A 16,984-nucleotide genomic window follows, 5' to 3' on the forward strand; every position below is an offset into this window, starting at 1 on the left:
CACCTGTCCGTCCCTACACTCTCACACTTTCTAAACTCCAGTGACTACAATATCACCCCCTCCCTCACCTGTCCGTCCCTACACTCTCACACTCTCTGGTCGTGGGATTTGAGTGAGAGATTCCCCTCAGTCTTCTAAACTCCAGTGAGTATAATGTCTGTCACCCCCTCCCTCACCTGTCCGTCCCCACGTTCTCACAGTTTCTAAACTCCAGTGAGTACAATATCACCCCCTCACCTCACCTGTCCGTCCCTGCACTCTCACACTTTCTAAATTCCGGTGAGTACAATGTCTGTCACCTCCCTCACCTGTCTGTCGTGGGGTTTCAGTGAGAGACACCCGCCCCATTTTTCTAAACTTCAGCGAGTACATGCCCAGAGCCGTCGAACGTTCCTCGTGTGATAACCCTTTCATTCTGATGAACCTCCTCTCCTACTTCTTCGACACTGGGCCCAAAACTGCTCACCATACTCCGAGTGCGGCCAGGCCAAAGGCTTACAAGGCCTCGGCGTTACCTCCTTGCTTTTAGATTCTAGTTTCAAAAGTCCATTTACTATCAGAAGGTGTGTGCAGTATACAGCCTGGGATTCACCCTCTTCACAGGCGTCCATGAAACCAGAGCGAACGATAGAAAGACCAAAGCCGCCCCCCCCCACACGCATGTGGCAGCATCGAACCCCCTTCCCCTCCAGCCCCACCCACACCGCCGCCCCCACAACGCGAGCAGTAGCAGAAACAGCAAACAGTCCATTTGTCATTGGATGGTTTCCGGAACTGAGCGTTAAAATCCAGCTGTTTTAAGTCGGTGACAGGACGACTGAGCGCTGGTTCCGCGGCTGGCAGGGACCAGAGGGGCCGAAGGGCCTGGGCACTCTGTGACTTTCACACAAGGGAAAGCCCCGTCACTCGAGCCCTGCTCCACGTGTGGTGGTGGGTTGGGTAGGTGGGGGGGGGGTGCTACCACAGAGGATCGAAAGAGGCTGCAGAGAGTTGTGACCTCAGTCAGCTCCATCGTGGGCACCAGCATCCAGGACATCCTCAACAGGCGATGCCTCAGGAAGGCGGAGTCCATTATTGAGGACCCCCTCCATCACCCAGGTCACACCCACTTCTCATTGCTACCATCAGGGAGGAGGTACAGGAGCCTGAAGACCCACACTTAACAATTCAGGAACAGTTTCTTCCCCTCTGCCATCAGGGAGGAGGTACAGGAGCCTGAAGAGACACACTCAACGATTCAGGAACAGCTTCTTCCCCTCTGCCATCAGGGAGGAGGTACAGGAGCCCGAAGACACACACTCAACGATTCAGGAACAGCTTCTTCCCCTCTGCCATCAGGGAGGAGGTACAGGAGCCTGAAGACACACACTCAGGGATTCAGGAACAGCTTCTTCCCCTCTGCCATCAGGGAGGAGGTACAGGAGCCTGAAGACACACACTCAACGATTCAGGAACAGCTCCTTCCCCTCTGCCATCAGGGAGGAGGTACAGGAGCCTGAAGACACACACTCAACGATTCAGGAACAGCTTCTTCCCCTCTGCCATCAGGGAGGAGGTACAGGAGCCTGAAGACACACACTCAATGATTCAGGAACAGCTTCTTCCCCTCTGCCATCAGGGAGGAGGTACAGGAGCCTGAAGACACACACTCAACGATTCAGGAACAGCTTCTTCCCCTCTGCCATCAGATTCCTGAATGGACGTTGAACCCGTGAACACCACCTCACTACTTTTTTATTTCTGTTTTCTCTTGCACTACTATTTTTAATTTAACTATTTAATAGACATATGTATATGATATGATTCCTGGAATGAAAGGGTTACCGTGTGAGGAATGTCTGGCAGTTCTTGGGCTGTATTCCCTGGAGTTCAGGAGAATGAGGGGGAATCTCATAGAAACATTCCCAATGTTAAAAGCCCTGAACAGATTAGAATCAGCGAAGTTATTTCCCATGGTAGGGGAGTCTAGAACAAAAGGGCATGACTTCAGGATTGAAGGACGTCCTTTTAGTACTGAGATGGGGAGAAATTACTTTAGTCAGAGGGTGGTAAATCTGTGGAATTTGTTGCCATGAGCGGCTGTGGAGGCCGAGTGATTGGGCGTATTTAAGGCAGAGATAGATAGGTTCTTGATTAGCCAGGGTGTCAGAGGGTATGGGGAGAAGGCAGGGGAGTGGGGATGACTGGATGAATTGGATCGGCCCATGATTGAATGGCAAGGCAGACTCGATGGGCGGAATAGCCTACTTCTGCTTCCATACCACCGGTCTTGTATTAAACCTGATTGGGATTCTGACGCTGTGTCTGGGAAACCCCCCCCCCCCTGCAGCGCCCACCCCCACATCAGAGACACGTTAAACCGTAAGGCAGAGGGTGACGATGTGAGCCTTGAAATTGCATGCGCAGCCTTTGGCCGAGGCTGTGGATGACCCCTGCCGAGAGCTGGAAGATAGACGGTGCCTACTTGCTGGCATGAATTTGATGGGCCAAATGGCCTATCTGCAGCCATCAGTGGCAGGAAGATTCTGAAGATCTAAATAAATTTTATTATTGAAGTGGATAGGTGCTACCAAATACAACCCTGAGATTCATTTTCTTGTGGGCACACTCAGCAAATCTATAGAATGGTCACTCTAACAGGATCAATGGAAGATCAACCAGATGTTTATACAAATATAAATAAGCAGCGATAAATAACAAGAATATGAGATGAAGAGCCCTTAAAGTGAGATCATTAGTTGCGGGAGTGTTTCAATAAATGGGCAAGTGAGTGTAGTTATCCCCTTTTATTCAACATCCTGATGGTTGAGGGGTAATAACTGTTCCTGAACCTGGTGGTGTGGGTCCTGAGGCTCCTGTACCTCCTTCCTGATGGTTGAGGGGTAATAACTGTTCCTGAACCTGGTGGTGTGGGACCTGAGGCTACTGTACCTCCTTCCTGATGGTTGATGGGGTAATAACTGTTCCTGAACCTGGTGGTGTGGGTCCTGAGGCTCCTGTACCTGCTTCCTGATGGTTGAGGGGTAATAACTGTTCCTGAACCTGGTGGTGTGGGACCTGGGGCTCCTGTACCTCCTTCCTGATGGTTGAGGGGGTGATAACTGTTCCTGAACCTGGTGGTGTGGGTCCTGAGGGTCCTGTACCTCCTTCCTGATGGTTGAGGGGTAATAACTGCTCCTGAACCTGGTGGTACAGGACCTGAGGCTCCTGTATCTCCTTCGTGATGGTTGAGGGGTAATAACTGTTCCTGAACCAGGTGGTGTGGGTCCTGAGGCTCCCGTACCTCCTTCCTGATGGTTGAGGGGTGATAACTGTTCCTGAACCTGGTGGTGCGGGTCCTGAGGCTCCTGTACCTCCTTCCTGATGGTTGAGGGGTGATAACTGTTCCTGAACCTGGTGGTGTGTGTCCTGAGGCTCTTGTACCTCCTTCCTGATAGTTGAGGGGTAATAACTGTTCCTGAACCTGGTGGTACAGGACCTGAGGCTCCTGTATCTCCTTCGTGATGGTTGAGGGGTAATAACTGTTCCTGAACCTGGTGATGTGGGTCCTGAGGCTCCTGTACCTCCTTCCTGATGGTTGAGGTGGTAATAACTGTTCCTGAACCTGGTGGTACAGGACCTGAGGCTCCTGTACCTCCTTCCTGATGATTGAGGGGTGATAACTGCTCCTGAACCTGGTGGTGTGGGACCTGAGGCTCCTGTACCTCCTTCCTGATGGTTGAGGGGTAATAACTGTTCCTGAACCTGGTGGTGTGAGCCCTGAGGCTCTTGTACCTCCTTCCTGATGGTTGAGGTGGTAATAACTGTTCCTGAACCTGGTGGTGTGGGTCCTGAGGCTCCTGTAACTCCTTCCTGATGGTTGAGGGGTAATAATTGTTCCTGAATCTGGTGGTGTGGGTCCTGAGGCTCCTGTACCTCCTTCCTGATTGGTGAGAGGGTAATAACTGTTCCCGAACCCCTGAACCTGGTGGTGTGGGTCCTGAGGCTCCTGTACCAGCTTCCTGATGGCAGCAGAGAGAAAAGAGCATGGCCTGGGTGGTGAGGATCTTTGATGATGGATGTTGCTTTTCTGTGGCAGTGTTTCATGTCGATGTGCTCAGTGGTTGGGAGGGCTTTACCCGTGATGGACTGGGCTGAATTCACTACCTTTTGTAGGATTTTCTGTTCGCGGGCGTTGGTATTTTCATAGCAGCTGGGCAGTGTACTCGCCACCACACACCGACAGAAGTTTGTCGAAGTCTCAGATCTCCACAAACTCCTGAGGAAGTAGAGGTGCCCTCTTGCTCTCTTCCCGATGGCACTTACGTGCTGGGCCAGGACGGGTGCTCTGAAATGGCGTTAGGGACTTGTCCATCACCGTCCGAGAGGGTGCCAGCGTTCGCCGTCACATGTCACCCACGGTCTTAACGCGGAAGGGCACGGGGACAGAAGGGTTTCGCCGTTTGCGGGGAAACACAAACACGCGAGGGGAAAAAGGAGCAAATCGCACTCGCAGCAAAAGCGAGCGATCGGCGCGCAGAACTTTAACCATCAAACCGCAGAGTCCTCGACACAGTCCAGGGGAGTCAGTTCAGTTCAGCGCTGTGGCAGTCGGTTCGGTGCCGGGGGGGGGGGAGGCCGAGCGCGAATTCACCCGAGTTGTCTCACGTTTAACTCTCTGCCCTTCCAGTGACCCGTCCGCAAAGGTCAAACCCCTGGATCCAAAAAAGCTACAGGTCTTCAGCGCCGTGACAGAGATCACAGGTACGAGCCCGCGAGCCTCCCCCACCCCCCGGCCTGTTTGTAAGAAGCCCCAGCTTTAACGCCCCCCCCCCCCCGGCCACGGGCCAGGTCACACAACGTAAAAGGAAGCAGGCGAGGGATTCGGTCCCCTCGAGCCTCCACCACCTCTGCTCTGCACAAACTTCCTTCCTCCACTGCAGGCCTGGGTCACCTGGAGGCCTGTCCCAGGGCTGAGGGACCTGTGCATGTTCGTGGGGTGGGGGTGTGGGAGGAAAGGGAGGTGTTTTTGCCGTCATCGTGGTCTGTGTTGTTCTGCCGAGCACTGTGGGCACGCGACAGCCGTCCCGTTATGCGGTCTGCAGCATCTCCTCGTTTGAGCTAGTTTTTTAACGCAAGGGGCCAGTTTCACCACATGTTTCACTGAACAAATACACTTGACAAATAAGATAAGCCAGGAGACATATCTTTACCCCACCACCACCTCCTCTGATTTCTGCAGGGATCACTCCCTCCGCCATTCGCTTGACCATTCACCCCTCCCCAATAATCTCCTTCCCGGCACTCACCCCTGCAGGCAGCCAACGAGCTCCACCTCCCCCCCCCCTCACTGTCCGTTCAGGGCCCCAGGTGAGGCCACCCTTCACCCGCGGATCTGCTGGGGGAGTCCGTGGTGTCCGGTGCTCCCGACGCGGCCCCGTCTGCATCGGTGAGACCCGTCGTGAATTACGTGGGGGGGGGGGACCGCTTTGTCGAGCACTCCCCCACCCCGCCCGCTCCATCCACTGCAAGTGGGACTTCCCAGTGGGCAAACTTTTTTAAGTCCCATTCCGATGTCCGTGTGGAGGGGCAACGCCTCATATTCCTGTCTGGGTCACCTCCAACGTGATGGTATGAGTATCGATTTCTCCTTACGGTGAACAGATTCTACCCCCTGCCCACCCACACCCGTTCCCTCTATTTCTCCACTCTGATCTTTTACCTCTTCTCACCTGTCTGTCACCTCCCCCCTGGGTCCCCGCCCCCCCCCCCCACGGTCCACTCTCCTCTCCAGCCCTTGACCTTTCCCGCCCTCCTGGCTTCACCTCTCACCTTTCCAGCTAACGTCCTTCCGAACCCCCTCCCCCCAGCTGTTTATTCTCCCTCCCGCTAAAGGGTCTCGGTCCGCAACCCCGACTCTTTCGTCTTTTCCCTCGATGCTGCCTGGCCTGCTGAGTCCCTCCAGCACTTTGTGTGTGTGTGTGTGTGTGGTTGCTCTGGACATCCAGCGTCTGCCGGCTTCCTCTGTGTTTGAAATAGACTTTTACCTCCTACCCGGACACCCAGGGTGCGAAGGAGAGGGGTTTCCGGTCCTCAGCACGCTCCTCGGTCAGCTGCGTCTCGACGGGCCCAGCCCGTTTCCTGGGACCGTGCCCCAGACCCTCCCCGTCCTGGGTCTTCTGGCCACTGTTACACCTGGGAGATTGTTTGTGTCTTCCCTAGTGAAGACAGATCCAAAGTACCTGTTCAGCTCGTCTGCCATTTCCTTGTTCCCCATGATAAATTCACCCGTTTCTGTCTTCAAGGGCCCAACTTTGGTTTTATCTCATTTTTTCCTTTTCACATACCTAAAGGAGCTTCTACTATCCTCCTTTATATTCTTGGCTAGCTTACCTTCATACCTCATCTTTTCCCCCCGTATTGCCTTTCCAGTTATCTTCTGTTGCTCTTTAATAATCTCCCAATCCTCTGGCTTCCTGCTCATCCTTGCTATGTTATACTTCCTGTCTTTTATTTTTTATACTGTCCATTACTTCCCTTGTCGTCCACGGTCACCCCTTACTCCCCTTAGGATCTTTCTTCCTCTTTGGAATGAACTGACCCTGCACCTTCTGCATTATTCCCAGAAATACCTGCCATTGCTGTTCCACTGTCGTCCCTGCTAGGGTATTGTTCCATCGAACTTTGGCCAGCTCCTCCCTCATGGCTCCATAGTTCCCCTTGTTCAACTGTAATACTAACACTTCCGATCTTCCCTCCTCCCTCTCAAATTGTAGATTAAAACTTATCATATTATGGTCACTGCCTCCAAATGGCTCCTTTACCTCGAGTTCCCTTATCAAATCTGGCTCACTACACAACACTAAGAGGCTTAGATGGTGTGGACAGCCAGAGACTTTCTCCCCGGGGGCGGAAGTGGCTAATACGAGGGGCATAACTTGCAGGTGATTGGAGGAGAGTATCGTGGGGGGGGGGGGGGGATGTCAGAGGTAAGATTTTCCACACAGAGAGTGGTGGGTGTGTGGAACGCCCTGCCAGGGGTGGTGGTAGGAGAGGTGGGTACATTAGGGGCATTGAAGAAACCCTTGGACAGGTGGATGATAGAAAAATAGAGGGTTATGTAGGGGTAGATTGATTTTAGAGTAGACTAATGGGTCAGCACAGCATTGTGGGCCGAAGGGCCTGTGCTGTGTTACTTCTCTGCTAACCTCGAGTGAGTACTGGCCAGTCAGGCGGGTCCCTCGTCCCCGGTGTGACTCTGATTACCCGGACCCTTCCTCAATTTGACCGAGAGTCCCCCCGACTCGCCCCGTGACCGGTTTGAAGTGCCCCTGTCTCTGACACATTGGGTGTTAAACACCGAGGTCGGGGTCGACCGTGGACGCTGCATCCCGGCTGTCTACGCGACACACAAGCCAGGGCCGTACGGTATGGAGAGCGAGCTGTTGTCCCCCCCTCTCCACGCAGGTGATGGACCCAAAGGGGACGGCAGAGACCCGGTACAGTTTGGCACCAGTCGGCGTTGAACTCGACATAGGACTGCATTAGGGACTCCAGCTCCAGATTTTTCCCTCGGGGTTCACTCCCGAAGCCTTCCCCGTGAGTGGGTACAGCCGCAAGGCAGCGGGAGGTTTGAGATCAGAGTTTTCCTTCTCCTCGATGAGCTGCCAAAAGCGGCTGACGAGCCCCGTCTGCCCGGAGCGACTGGTTTTAAGGCACCAGTAACCCACCTTTGCCCCTTCTCCTGTCAGTAGACACGGTTCCGCTGGGCTTAGTAGCTAAACAGAGGAAGGCCGGGAGCTGGACTTGGTCGTCAGAGGCCTTTGGGAGCACTTAATCGGTAGTGGGAGCTTATCCTCACAATCTCTGAGGGTCCCGTGTTAAGTAATCGAGGAATATCCAACTCATCTGTTCCCAGTCACCCGGGAAACGCACACAAAATGCCAGAGGAACTCAGCAGGCCCAGCGGCAGGGCCTGGGCCCGAAACGTCGACAGTTCACTCTTTTCCACAGAGGCTGCCTGGCCTGCTGAGTTCCTCCGGCATTTTGTGTGTGTGTGTGTGTGTGTGTGTGTCTGTGTGTGTGTGTGTGTGTGTGTGTGTGTGTGTGTTGCTCTGGATTTCCGGCGTCTGCAGATTTTCTCTTGTTTGTGGGTCTCTCGTGTCCGTGCAGCAGGCCTGTCAGAGTCTGCTGTCTTGCTCTTCCGTGACAGTCCGGGAATTGTCCCTTTATTCAAAAGTACATCTCGGTGACAGGCCTTACTGACCTAACGAGCCCAGTCTGGCCAATTACACCCGTGTGACCCATTAACCCACCAACCGGTAGGTCTTTGGACTGTGGGAGGAAACAGGAGCACCCAGAGGAAACCCACACGGCCACGGGGCAGAGGACGTACACGCTCCTTACGGGCAATTGAACCCCGGGTCACTGGTGCCACCCCGAAAGCAGGAGATTTCTCTGTCGTCCGCTACCCCATCAGGCCCGCAAAGCTTGCCATGTTAGATACAATCCTCCCTCTTTTCCCCCTCCGGTTCCTGTGAGCTGGCTCTCCTGACGCTGGAAGTAATTTCCGATGTGCTGTGCTTTTGAAGGCCCCCACCCCCCAGGTTAAATCAGCTTCTCCGACCTCACTTTATCATTGTGGAGCCAGTCACGCTAGGCCTATCCTGTCAAAACCTCCCCAGCACCCCCCACCCCCCATGTCCAGCCCAGAGCCAGGTGACCAGAAAAGGGCCGAGACTAGAACACACACAAAGTGTTGGGGTGGGGGGTGGGGGGAATTCAGCCAGTCAGACAGCGTCCGAGGCAGGGGTCCCAACCCTTTTTTTTTAATGCCGTCGACCGAGAGCTCCGTGGACCCCAGCGTGGGGAGCCCCGATCTTTTACTTGCTGCCTGACACGCCGCCACCTCCGTCTCTGGCGGAGTCCCTTCATCGTGTCAGTCGCTCCCTCTCGGTGTCCCGGCTGGAGACTCGGGAATACCGTCACGATCAGATGTCGAAAGATTGCTGTTTCCCTGACAGTTTTGTTTGACCAGTCAGGGTTGAGCCCCCTCCGACCCTGGAGGGACAGGCGGACCACTCTTAGTCTGGCCTCTACCCTTTGACCCTGTTTGGCATGGGTGACCCTACCAAGAGCCAAAGCACAGAGCCCCCGACTCCAGCCAGCACATCTCTCCGGGTCACTGAGGCGCGCGAACCTCCAAACCCTACGACGAGGTTGTGCTCCTCTGGGAGGGGGCCTGGTCTATGGAGAGGAATAAACAGCCGATCATAAGCACAACAAAATTCTGCAGATGCCGGATTCCCCAGATCAACACACGCACAAGATGCTGGAGCAACCCAGCAGGTCAGGCAGCTGGAACTGGGACTCATTAACCCCTGAGCTGATTCCTGTGTCACCAACTTACTAAGTAATTTAAAGGGTCTCGGCCCGAAACGTCGACTGTACCTCTTCCTAGAGTTGCTGCCTGGCCTGCTGCGTTCACCAGCAACTTTGATGTGTGTTGCTTGAATTTCCAGCATCTGCAGAATTCCTCGCGCTTAAGTAATTTAAAGATTATTTTTAAAAAAATTAGTTGGCAGACGTACATTGAAACCTCAAAACACAGAGTGGGATGATTCATTTGCATCAACGACCAACAGTGCTTGGGGGCAAGTGTCCCACTCTTCCAGCACCAATGCAGCACGCCCACAGTTTACTAACCCTAACCCGTACGTCTTTGGAATTGGGGAGGGAACGAGGGCACCCAGAGGAAATTCACACGGACACGGGGAGAACGTGCACATTCCTTACAGACACTGGCGGGAATTGACCCCCAGATCAGTGGTGCGTGTAAACCCGTCCGCTAATTGAATATGCTGTCCAAGATCACTTTTAAACGTTTCGGTCCTGCAAATCTCGCCAAGAAGGTTGACCCCAGATCGGTGGTGCGTGTAAACCCGTCCGCTAAACGAATATGATGTCCAAGATCACTTTTAAACGTCTTGGTCCTGCGAATCTCGCCACGAAGGTTGACCCCAGATCGGTGGTGCATGTAAACCCGTCCGCTAATCGAACGTGCCCTTGAGCGTCTCGGCCTCGCAAATCGCACAGCGAGTATTCGGAGCCACCCTGTCCGCGAGCGTCCTCCGACAGGGCGCCATGGTAGCGGGGTTAGCCGGATCTCGGGGTGGGGGGGCACCGGTGAGGCAAGTCCTCCCCGTAAAACGCGTGTGATTCCTCCAGCTGCTCCAGTTCCCTCCCGCCGCCCAAAGACAACCCAGTTAAGTAGGTTCATCGGATAGTGTAAACTGTCCTGTGTATGGGCCGGGGTTAAATCAGAGGCCTACTTCGGGCTGTATCCTGACGAAGCACAGTGAAACCAGCGCCCGTCCAGGCACAGAGGGCCGTGCCTGGATTGTCACCGGTCTGTGACGATGTCCTCTCCGGTCCACAGGCTACTTATACATCGAGGCTTGGCCGCAAAACTTCACCACCCTGAAGGCCTTTGAGAACCTCGCTACCATTCGAGGACGCGTGCTGTACAGGTGAGTCGTGCCGACACACCTCGAACCCCGTCTCTGATCTCTCTGTGCTCAACCCTTTCGCCAGGAAGCACCTCGTGACGTCGGCAGGACACAGATGTTAAATTTAGTTTCGGGTTAGATGTTTGAAATTCAATGCAAATTTATTATCAAAGTACATACAAGAGCATAGGGCCTGTCAGCCATTCAGCCCATTGAGTCTGCTCCCCCATTCCATCATGGCTGATTTATTATCCCTCTCAACCCCATTCCCCCGTCTTCTTCCGGTAATCTTCGGCACCCTGATTAATCAAGAGCATATCAGCTGCCGCCTTATATATACCCAGTGACGTGTCCACTCTATCAGGTACACCTGCTCGTTAATGCGAATCTCTGGTCAGCCAATCATGTGGCAGCAACTCAGCGCATAGAAGCATGCAGACATGGTCTAGAGGTCCAGTTGTTGTTCGGGCCAAACATCAGAATGGGGGCAGAAATGCGATCTGAGAGACTTTGACCGTGGAACAATAGTTGGTGCCAGATGGGGTGGTTTGAGTATCTCAGAAACTGCTGGTCTCCTGGCATCCTCACCCTCAACAATCTAGAGTTTACAGGGAATGGCGCGAAAAATAAAGGAACATACAGTGAGCGGCAGTTCTGTGGGTGGAAAACGCCCTGTTAATGAGAGAGGTCAGGGGAGAATGGCCAGACTGGTTCAAGCTGACAGGAAGGCGACAGTAACTCAAATAACCAGACGTTACAACAGTGGTGAGCAGAAGAGCATCTCTGAATGCACAGCACATCACACCTTGAAGTGGACGGGAGACAGCAGCAGAAGATCACGAACACACACTCAGTGGCCACTTTATTAGGGACAGGAGGTTCCTGATAAAGTGGTCACTCAGTGGATGTTATCAAATAGGACTTTGAGATTCTTTTTTTTTCGCAGATATTTACAGGAAAATAAATAAATAGAATAGAGTTTATGAAAAACTATACAGTGGTGCTAGAAAGTTGGTGAAACGCGCAGAATTTTCTCTATTTCTGCATAAATATGACCTAAAGTGTGATCAGATCGTCAAGTAAGCCCTGAAACTAGGTAAGAGAACCCAATTAAATAAATAACACAAAAACATTATACTTGTTCATTTGTTTATTGAAGAAAATGATCCACTGTTACATGTATTTGTTGGGAAAAGTCTGTGAACCTCTGGGGTAACACCGTCTATAAGAGCTATTTGGAGTGGGGTGTTCCGATCAATGAGGTGAGATTGGAGGTGGCCTGCCCTATAAAACAGACACACAAGGTCAGAGCCTGCTCTTCTCAGATATCCCACCCTGCAAAAACTCATTTCAGGGAGGTAGCACCATCAATTTGCGGGAGACTTGCGGGAGAGGTGGGATGTCTGCAATAGAGTAGCTCCTTAGCAGCCAGCCAGCTAGTTTAAATAACGTTAGCTACGCTAATGAACGAATGACACCTGATAAACTCACCTCAACATGTCTTTTACAGTCTTAACCCACCATGGGCAATAGAAAAGTCACTGTTGCAAACAGTGCAGCGAGCAACACTGTCATTATTTTTGACCCCTATTAGGCAGGGGTACACTTTAGTGTAGTCTGGGGTGTCATACGTTTTATATTTTGTTTGGAACACTCTGCCATGGCGCGCTATCGCTCGCATGCTCTCTCTGTCTCGTGGTCACTCGCGCGCTCTCAAGTGCTCTCGCTCACTCTCTCTCGTGCGCTCTCGCTTGTGGCCACTCTCGCGCTCTCTCTTGCTTTTCTCTCGCTCGCTCTCAAAAAAATTGATTTCCGTGATATTGTATATGATTTGCGGGCATCAGGGAGCCACTATCAATATGCGGGAGACTCTCGGAACTTCCGGGAGAGGTGGGATGTCTGTCTTCTCAAGAAAGATCTATTTATGTGCACCATTTCTCGATCAAAACAACTGTCAGAGGACTTTAGAAGAAGAATTGTAGAGATGCATGAAGCTGAAAAGGCTACAAAAGCATTTCTAAAGACCTGAGCGTTCATCAGTCCACAGTAAGAGAAATTGTCTACAAATGGAGGAAATTCAGTACTGTTGCTACTCCCCCTAGGTGTGGGTGTCCTGCAAAGGTCACACCAAGAGCCCAACGTGCAGTGCTGAAGGAGATCAAAAAGAACTCAAGGGTAACAGCAATAGACCTGCAGAAATCTCTTGAACTTACTAAAGTCTAAACTCAGGTTGGAGGAGCAACACCTCATATACCGTCTAGGTAGTCTCCAGCCCCCTGGTATGAACATAGAATTGTCCAACTTCCGGTAATTCCCTCCCCTATCCCTATGTCACTCTGCCCCCTCCCCCAGCTGCCTATCACCTCCCTCATGGTTCCGCCTCCTTCTACTACCCATTGTGTTTTCCCCTATTCCTTCTTCACCTTTCCTGCCTATCCCTTCCCTGACTCCCCTCCACCACCCCTTTATCTTTCCCCTTACTGGTTTTTCACCCGGAACCTACCAGCCTTCTCCTTCCCACCCTCCCCCATGTTCTTTATAGGGCCTCTGCCCCTTCCCTCTACAGTCCTGACGAAGGGTTCCGGCCCAAAACATCGACCGATCTTTTCCACGGATGCTGCCCGACCTGCTGAGTTCCTCCAGCGCGTTGTGAGTGAGGCTTAAGTCTCTGTTCATGTGTCCACTCCAAGAAAAACACTGAACAAGAATGGTGCTTGTGGAAGGTCACCACGGAGGAAGCCTCTGCTCTCCAAAAAAAAAACATTTTTACTCATCTTAAGTTTTCAAAAACCACCTGGACGTTCTACAAAGCTTTTGCGACAATATTCCGTGGACAGATGAGACAAAAGTTGAACTTTTTGGCAGAAATGCACATTGCAACGTTTGGAGGAAAAAGGCCTCTGCACACCAACACCAAAACTTCATCCCAACCATGAAGCACGGTGGAAGGAGCATCCTGGTTTGGGGCTGCTTTGTTGCCTCAGGGCCTGGACAGTTCGCAATCATTGAGGGAACAATGAATTCAAAATCGTACCAAGACATTTTACAGGAGTATGCCAGGGTTCCGTCACCTGAAGCTTGATAGAAGTTGGACGATGCAACAACACAATGATCCGAGACACAAGAGTAAATCAACAACAGAATGGTTTGAAAAGAAGAAAGTTTGTGTTTTGGAATGGCCGAGTCAGAGTCCTGACCTTAATCTTATAGAAATGTTGTGGAAGGTCCTGAAGGAAGCAGTTCATGCAAGGAAGCCCACCAACATCCCAGAGTTGAAGCAGTTTTATAAGGAGGAATGGCCTAAAATTCCCCCGAGCCGATGTGCAGGACTGATTAACAGTCACCAGAAACGTTTGGTTGCAGTTAATGCTTACAAGAAGGTCACACCAGTTACTGGAATCAAACCTTGACATATTTTTTCCAACAAATATATGTAATTTTGGATCGTTTTTCTCAATAAAAAAATAAACAAGTGTAATGTTTTTTGTGTTATTATTTAATTGGGTTCTCTTTACCTAGTTTCAGGACTTGGGTGAAGATCTGATCACATTTTAGGTCATGCTTATGCAGAAATAGAAAAAATTCTACAGAGCTTCCTCGCACCACTGTAGATAAATAAAGGCTGGCAAGCAACTAATGTTCAAAGTAAGGCAAATTATGCAGATAAAAAATAAATCATACTGAGAACATGAGTTGAGGAATCCTTGAAAGTGAGTCCATAGGTTATGGAATCAGTTCAGTGTTGAGATGAGTGAAGTTACCCACACTGGTTCAGGAGTCTAATGGTTGAGGGGTAATAACTGTTCCTGAACCTGGTGGTGTGGGTCCTGAGGCTCCTGTACCTCCTTCCTGATGGTTGAGGGGTAATAACTGTCCCTGAACCTGGTGGTGTGGGTCCTGAGGCTCCTGTACCTCCTTCCTGATGGTTGAGGGGTAATAACTGTTCCTGAACCTGGTGGTGTGGGTCCTGAGGCTCCTGTATCTCCTTCCTGATGGTTGAGGGGGTAATAACTGTTCCTGAACCTGGTGGTGTGGGTCCTGAGGCTCCTGTACCTCCTTCCTGATGGTTGAGGGGGTAATAACTGTTCCTGAACCTGGTGGTGTGGGTCCTGAGGCTCCTGTACCTCCTTCCTGATGGTTGAGGGGTAATAACTGTCCCTGAACCTGGTGGTGTGGGTCCTGAGGCTCCTGTACCTCCTTCCTGATGGTTGAGGGGTAATAACTGTTCCTGAACCTGGTGGTGTGGGTCCTGAGGCTCCTGTATCTCCTTCCTGATGGTTGAGGGGGTAATAACTGTTCCTGAACCTGGTGGTGTGGGTCCTGAGGCTCCTGTACCTCCTTCCTGATGGTTGAGGGGGTAATAACTGTTCCTGAACCTGGTAGTGTGGGTCCTGAGGCTCCTGTATCTCCTTCCTGATGGTTAAGTGGTAATAACTGTTCCTGGACCTGGTGGTGTGGGTCCTGAGGCTCCTGTACCTCCTTCCTGATGGTAAATGCAAAACGAGAGCATGACCCAGATAGTGGAGTTCTTTGGTTTTTCACTTTGATTTTGAGTTTAGACTTTGGATTTGATTTCAGTCTGTGCCTTTGATTTCTGACTGTGTTTGATTGTTGACCATGCCACTGATTTCTGACTGTGTGTTTAATTTCTGACTGTGTGTTTGATTTCTGTATTTGATTTCCGTCTGTGTTTGATTTCTGACTGTTTGATTTCTGACTGTGTTTGACTTATGTGACTGTGCATTTGATTTCTGACTTTGATTTCTGACTGCGCGTCTGATTCCTGACTGCGTTTGATTTTAATTGTAGGTTTTGATTTTTGCTTTTGACGTGCTCCCTCTCTGGTTACAGCGGTGCTTATGCACTGTCAGTGCAGAACCTCACGATACAATCGCTGGGACTTCGGTCTCTGAAAGAGATCAGTAACGGGCTGGTGTTTATTCACCACAACCCTAACCTCTGCTATGTGAGTACCATTCCCTGGAGGCAGCTTTTTAAGAAGGATCACCAGGAAGAGCTGATAACAGCCAACAGGCGCCAGGACCTCTGTGGTAAGTAGCAACGGCCACTGGGATGGAGTCCCATCTGACTACTCTGGGTACGGGGAAAAACAAAGCTCAGCATGCGGGGCACTTAAGATTTCACGAGGCTTTACAGCACTGCCGACCCGGGTTCTTATTCCCGCCGCTGCCTCTGAGGAGTTTGTCCATCACTCCCCGTGACCGCATGGGTTTCCTTCGGGTTCTCTGGTCCAAAGACATACCGGTTCACAGCCATAGTCATACTTTATTGATCCCGGGGGAAATTGGTTTTCATTACAGTTGCACCTTAAGTAATTAAATAGTAATAAAACCATAAATAATTAAATAGTAATATGTAAATTATGCCAGGAAATTATGAAATAAGTCCAGGACCAGCCTATTGGCTCAGGGTGTCTGACCCTCCAAGGGAGGAGTTGTAAAGTTTGATGGCCACAGGCAGGAATGACTTCCTATGACGCTCTGTGTTGCATCTCTGTGGAATGAGTCTCTGGCTGAATGTACTCCTGTGCCCAACCAGTACATTATGTAGTGGATGGGAGACATTGACCAAGATGGCATGCAACTTAGACAGCATCCTCTTTTCAGACACCACCATCAGAGAGTCCAGTTCCATCCCCACAACATCACTGGCCTTACGAATGAGTTCGTGGGCTAACTGTCAGTTGCCCTGTGATTAGGCTGGGGTTAAATCGGGGGATTGTCGGGCAGTGGTGTCTCGAAGGGCTGGAAAGGTGGATTCCACGCTGTATCTCAGTAAGGAAATTAATTAGTTTTAAAGTTCAAAGTAAACTTATTATCAAAGTCCATGTCACCATTCACGACCCTGGGATTCGTTCTCCTGCGGGCATAGTCAATAAATCCATTGTAGAATCGGTGAAAGACCGACCCGACCTGGGTGTTCACCCAGAGAGCAGAAGACAACAAGCCGTGCACAGACACAAAAAGAAAGAAATAATAACAATAAACGAGCACCCTTGGAGACTGAGGCCCTCGGTCGGTCATTGTCGGCGTCTAGCCGCCCGGATACACGAGCCGGGGCTGTGCGATACGGGGAGGCCGCCGCAGCGGGCTGCTCTCCTCCACGCAGCCGATGGATCCACGGGAACGGCCGAGGGCAGTGGAACGCTTAACATCCAGGTGGCTGGCAACAACCTTTCCCCAGGACGCAGGGGAGTCCAGAACTTGGCGGCATAGGTTTAGGGCGAGAGGGGCAAATTTTTCACACAGAGCGAGGTGAGTACGTGGAACGACTGAAAATCGGCTCTAATTACCATTTATATGGATTAGGAATTTGCTCCGGTCGGTTGGCGTCAAATGCAACAAAAACATTTAACAACTAGAAAGAATTATATAAAGAATGTTTCAGCTATATGGGACCCTGGTCAGACCCCACTTGGAGTACTGTGCTCAGTTCTGGTCGCCTCACTACAGGAAGGATTTGGAAACCATAGAAAG

At 51.4% G+C, this 16,984-nt stretch overlaps 1 protein-coding gene across 1 annotated transcript in view; it reads left to right on the plus strand.

The window, feature by feature from the left end:
* The window catches only part of LOC140191838 (receptor tyrosine-protein kinase erbB-2-like), a 153,931-nt gene that overhangs the window by 96,218 nt on the left and 40,729 nt on the right, over positions 1-16,984 (plus strand). Inside the window, exons 6-8 of the mRNA XM_072249625.1 lie at positions 4,670-4,743; positions 10,418-10,508; positions 15,339-15,538. Of these exons, the coding sequence (XP_072105726.1) occupies positions 4,670-4,743; positions 10,418-10,508; positions 15,339-15,538 (365 nt within the window). The remainder of the gene's footprint in view (positions 1-4,669; positions 4,744-10,417; positions 10,509-15,338; positions 15,539-16,984) is intronic.

Source organism: Mobula birostris, chromosome X, assembly GCF_030028105.1.
Source record: "Mobula birostris isolate sMobBir1 chromosome X, sMobBir1.hap1, whole genome shotgun sequence".
Classification (NCBI taxonomy): domain Eukaryota; kingdom Metazoa; phylum Chordata; class Chondrichthyes; order Myliobatiformes; family Myliobatidae; genus Mobula; species Mobula birostris.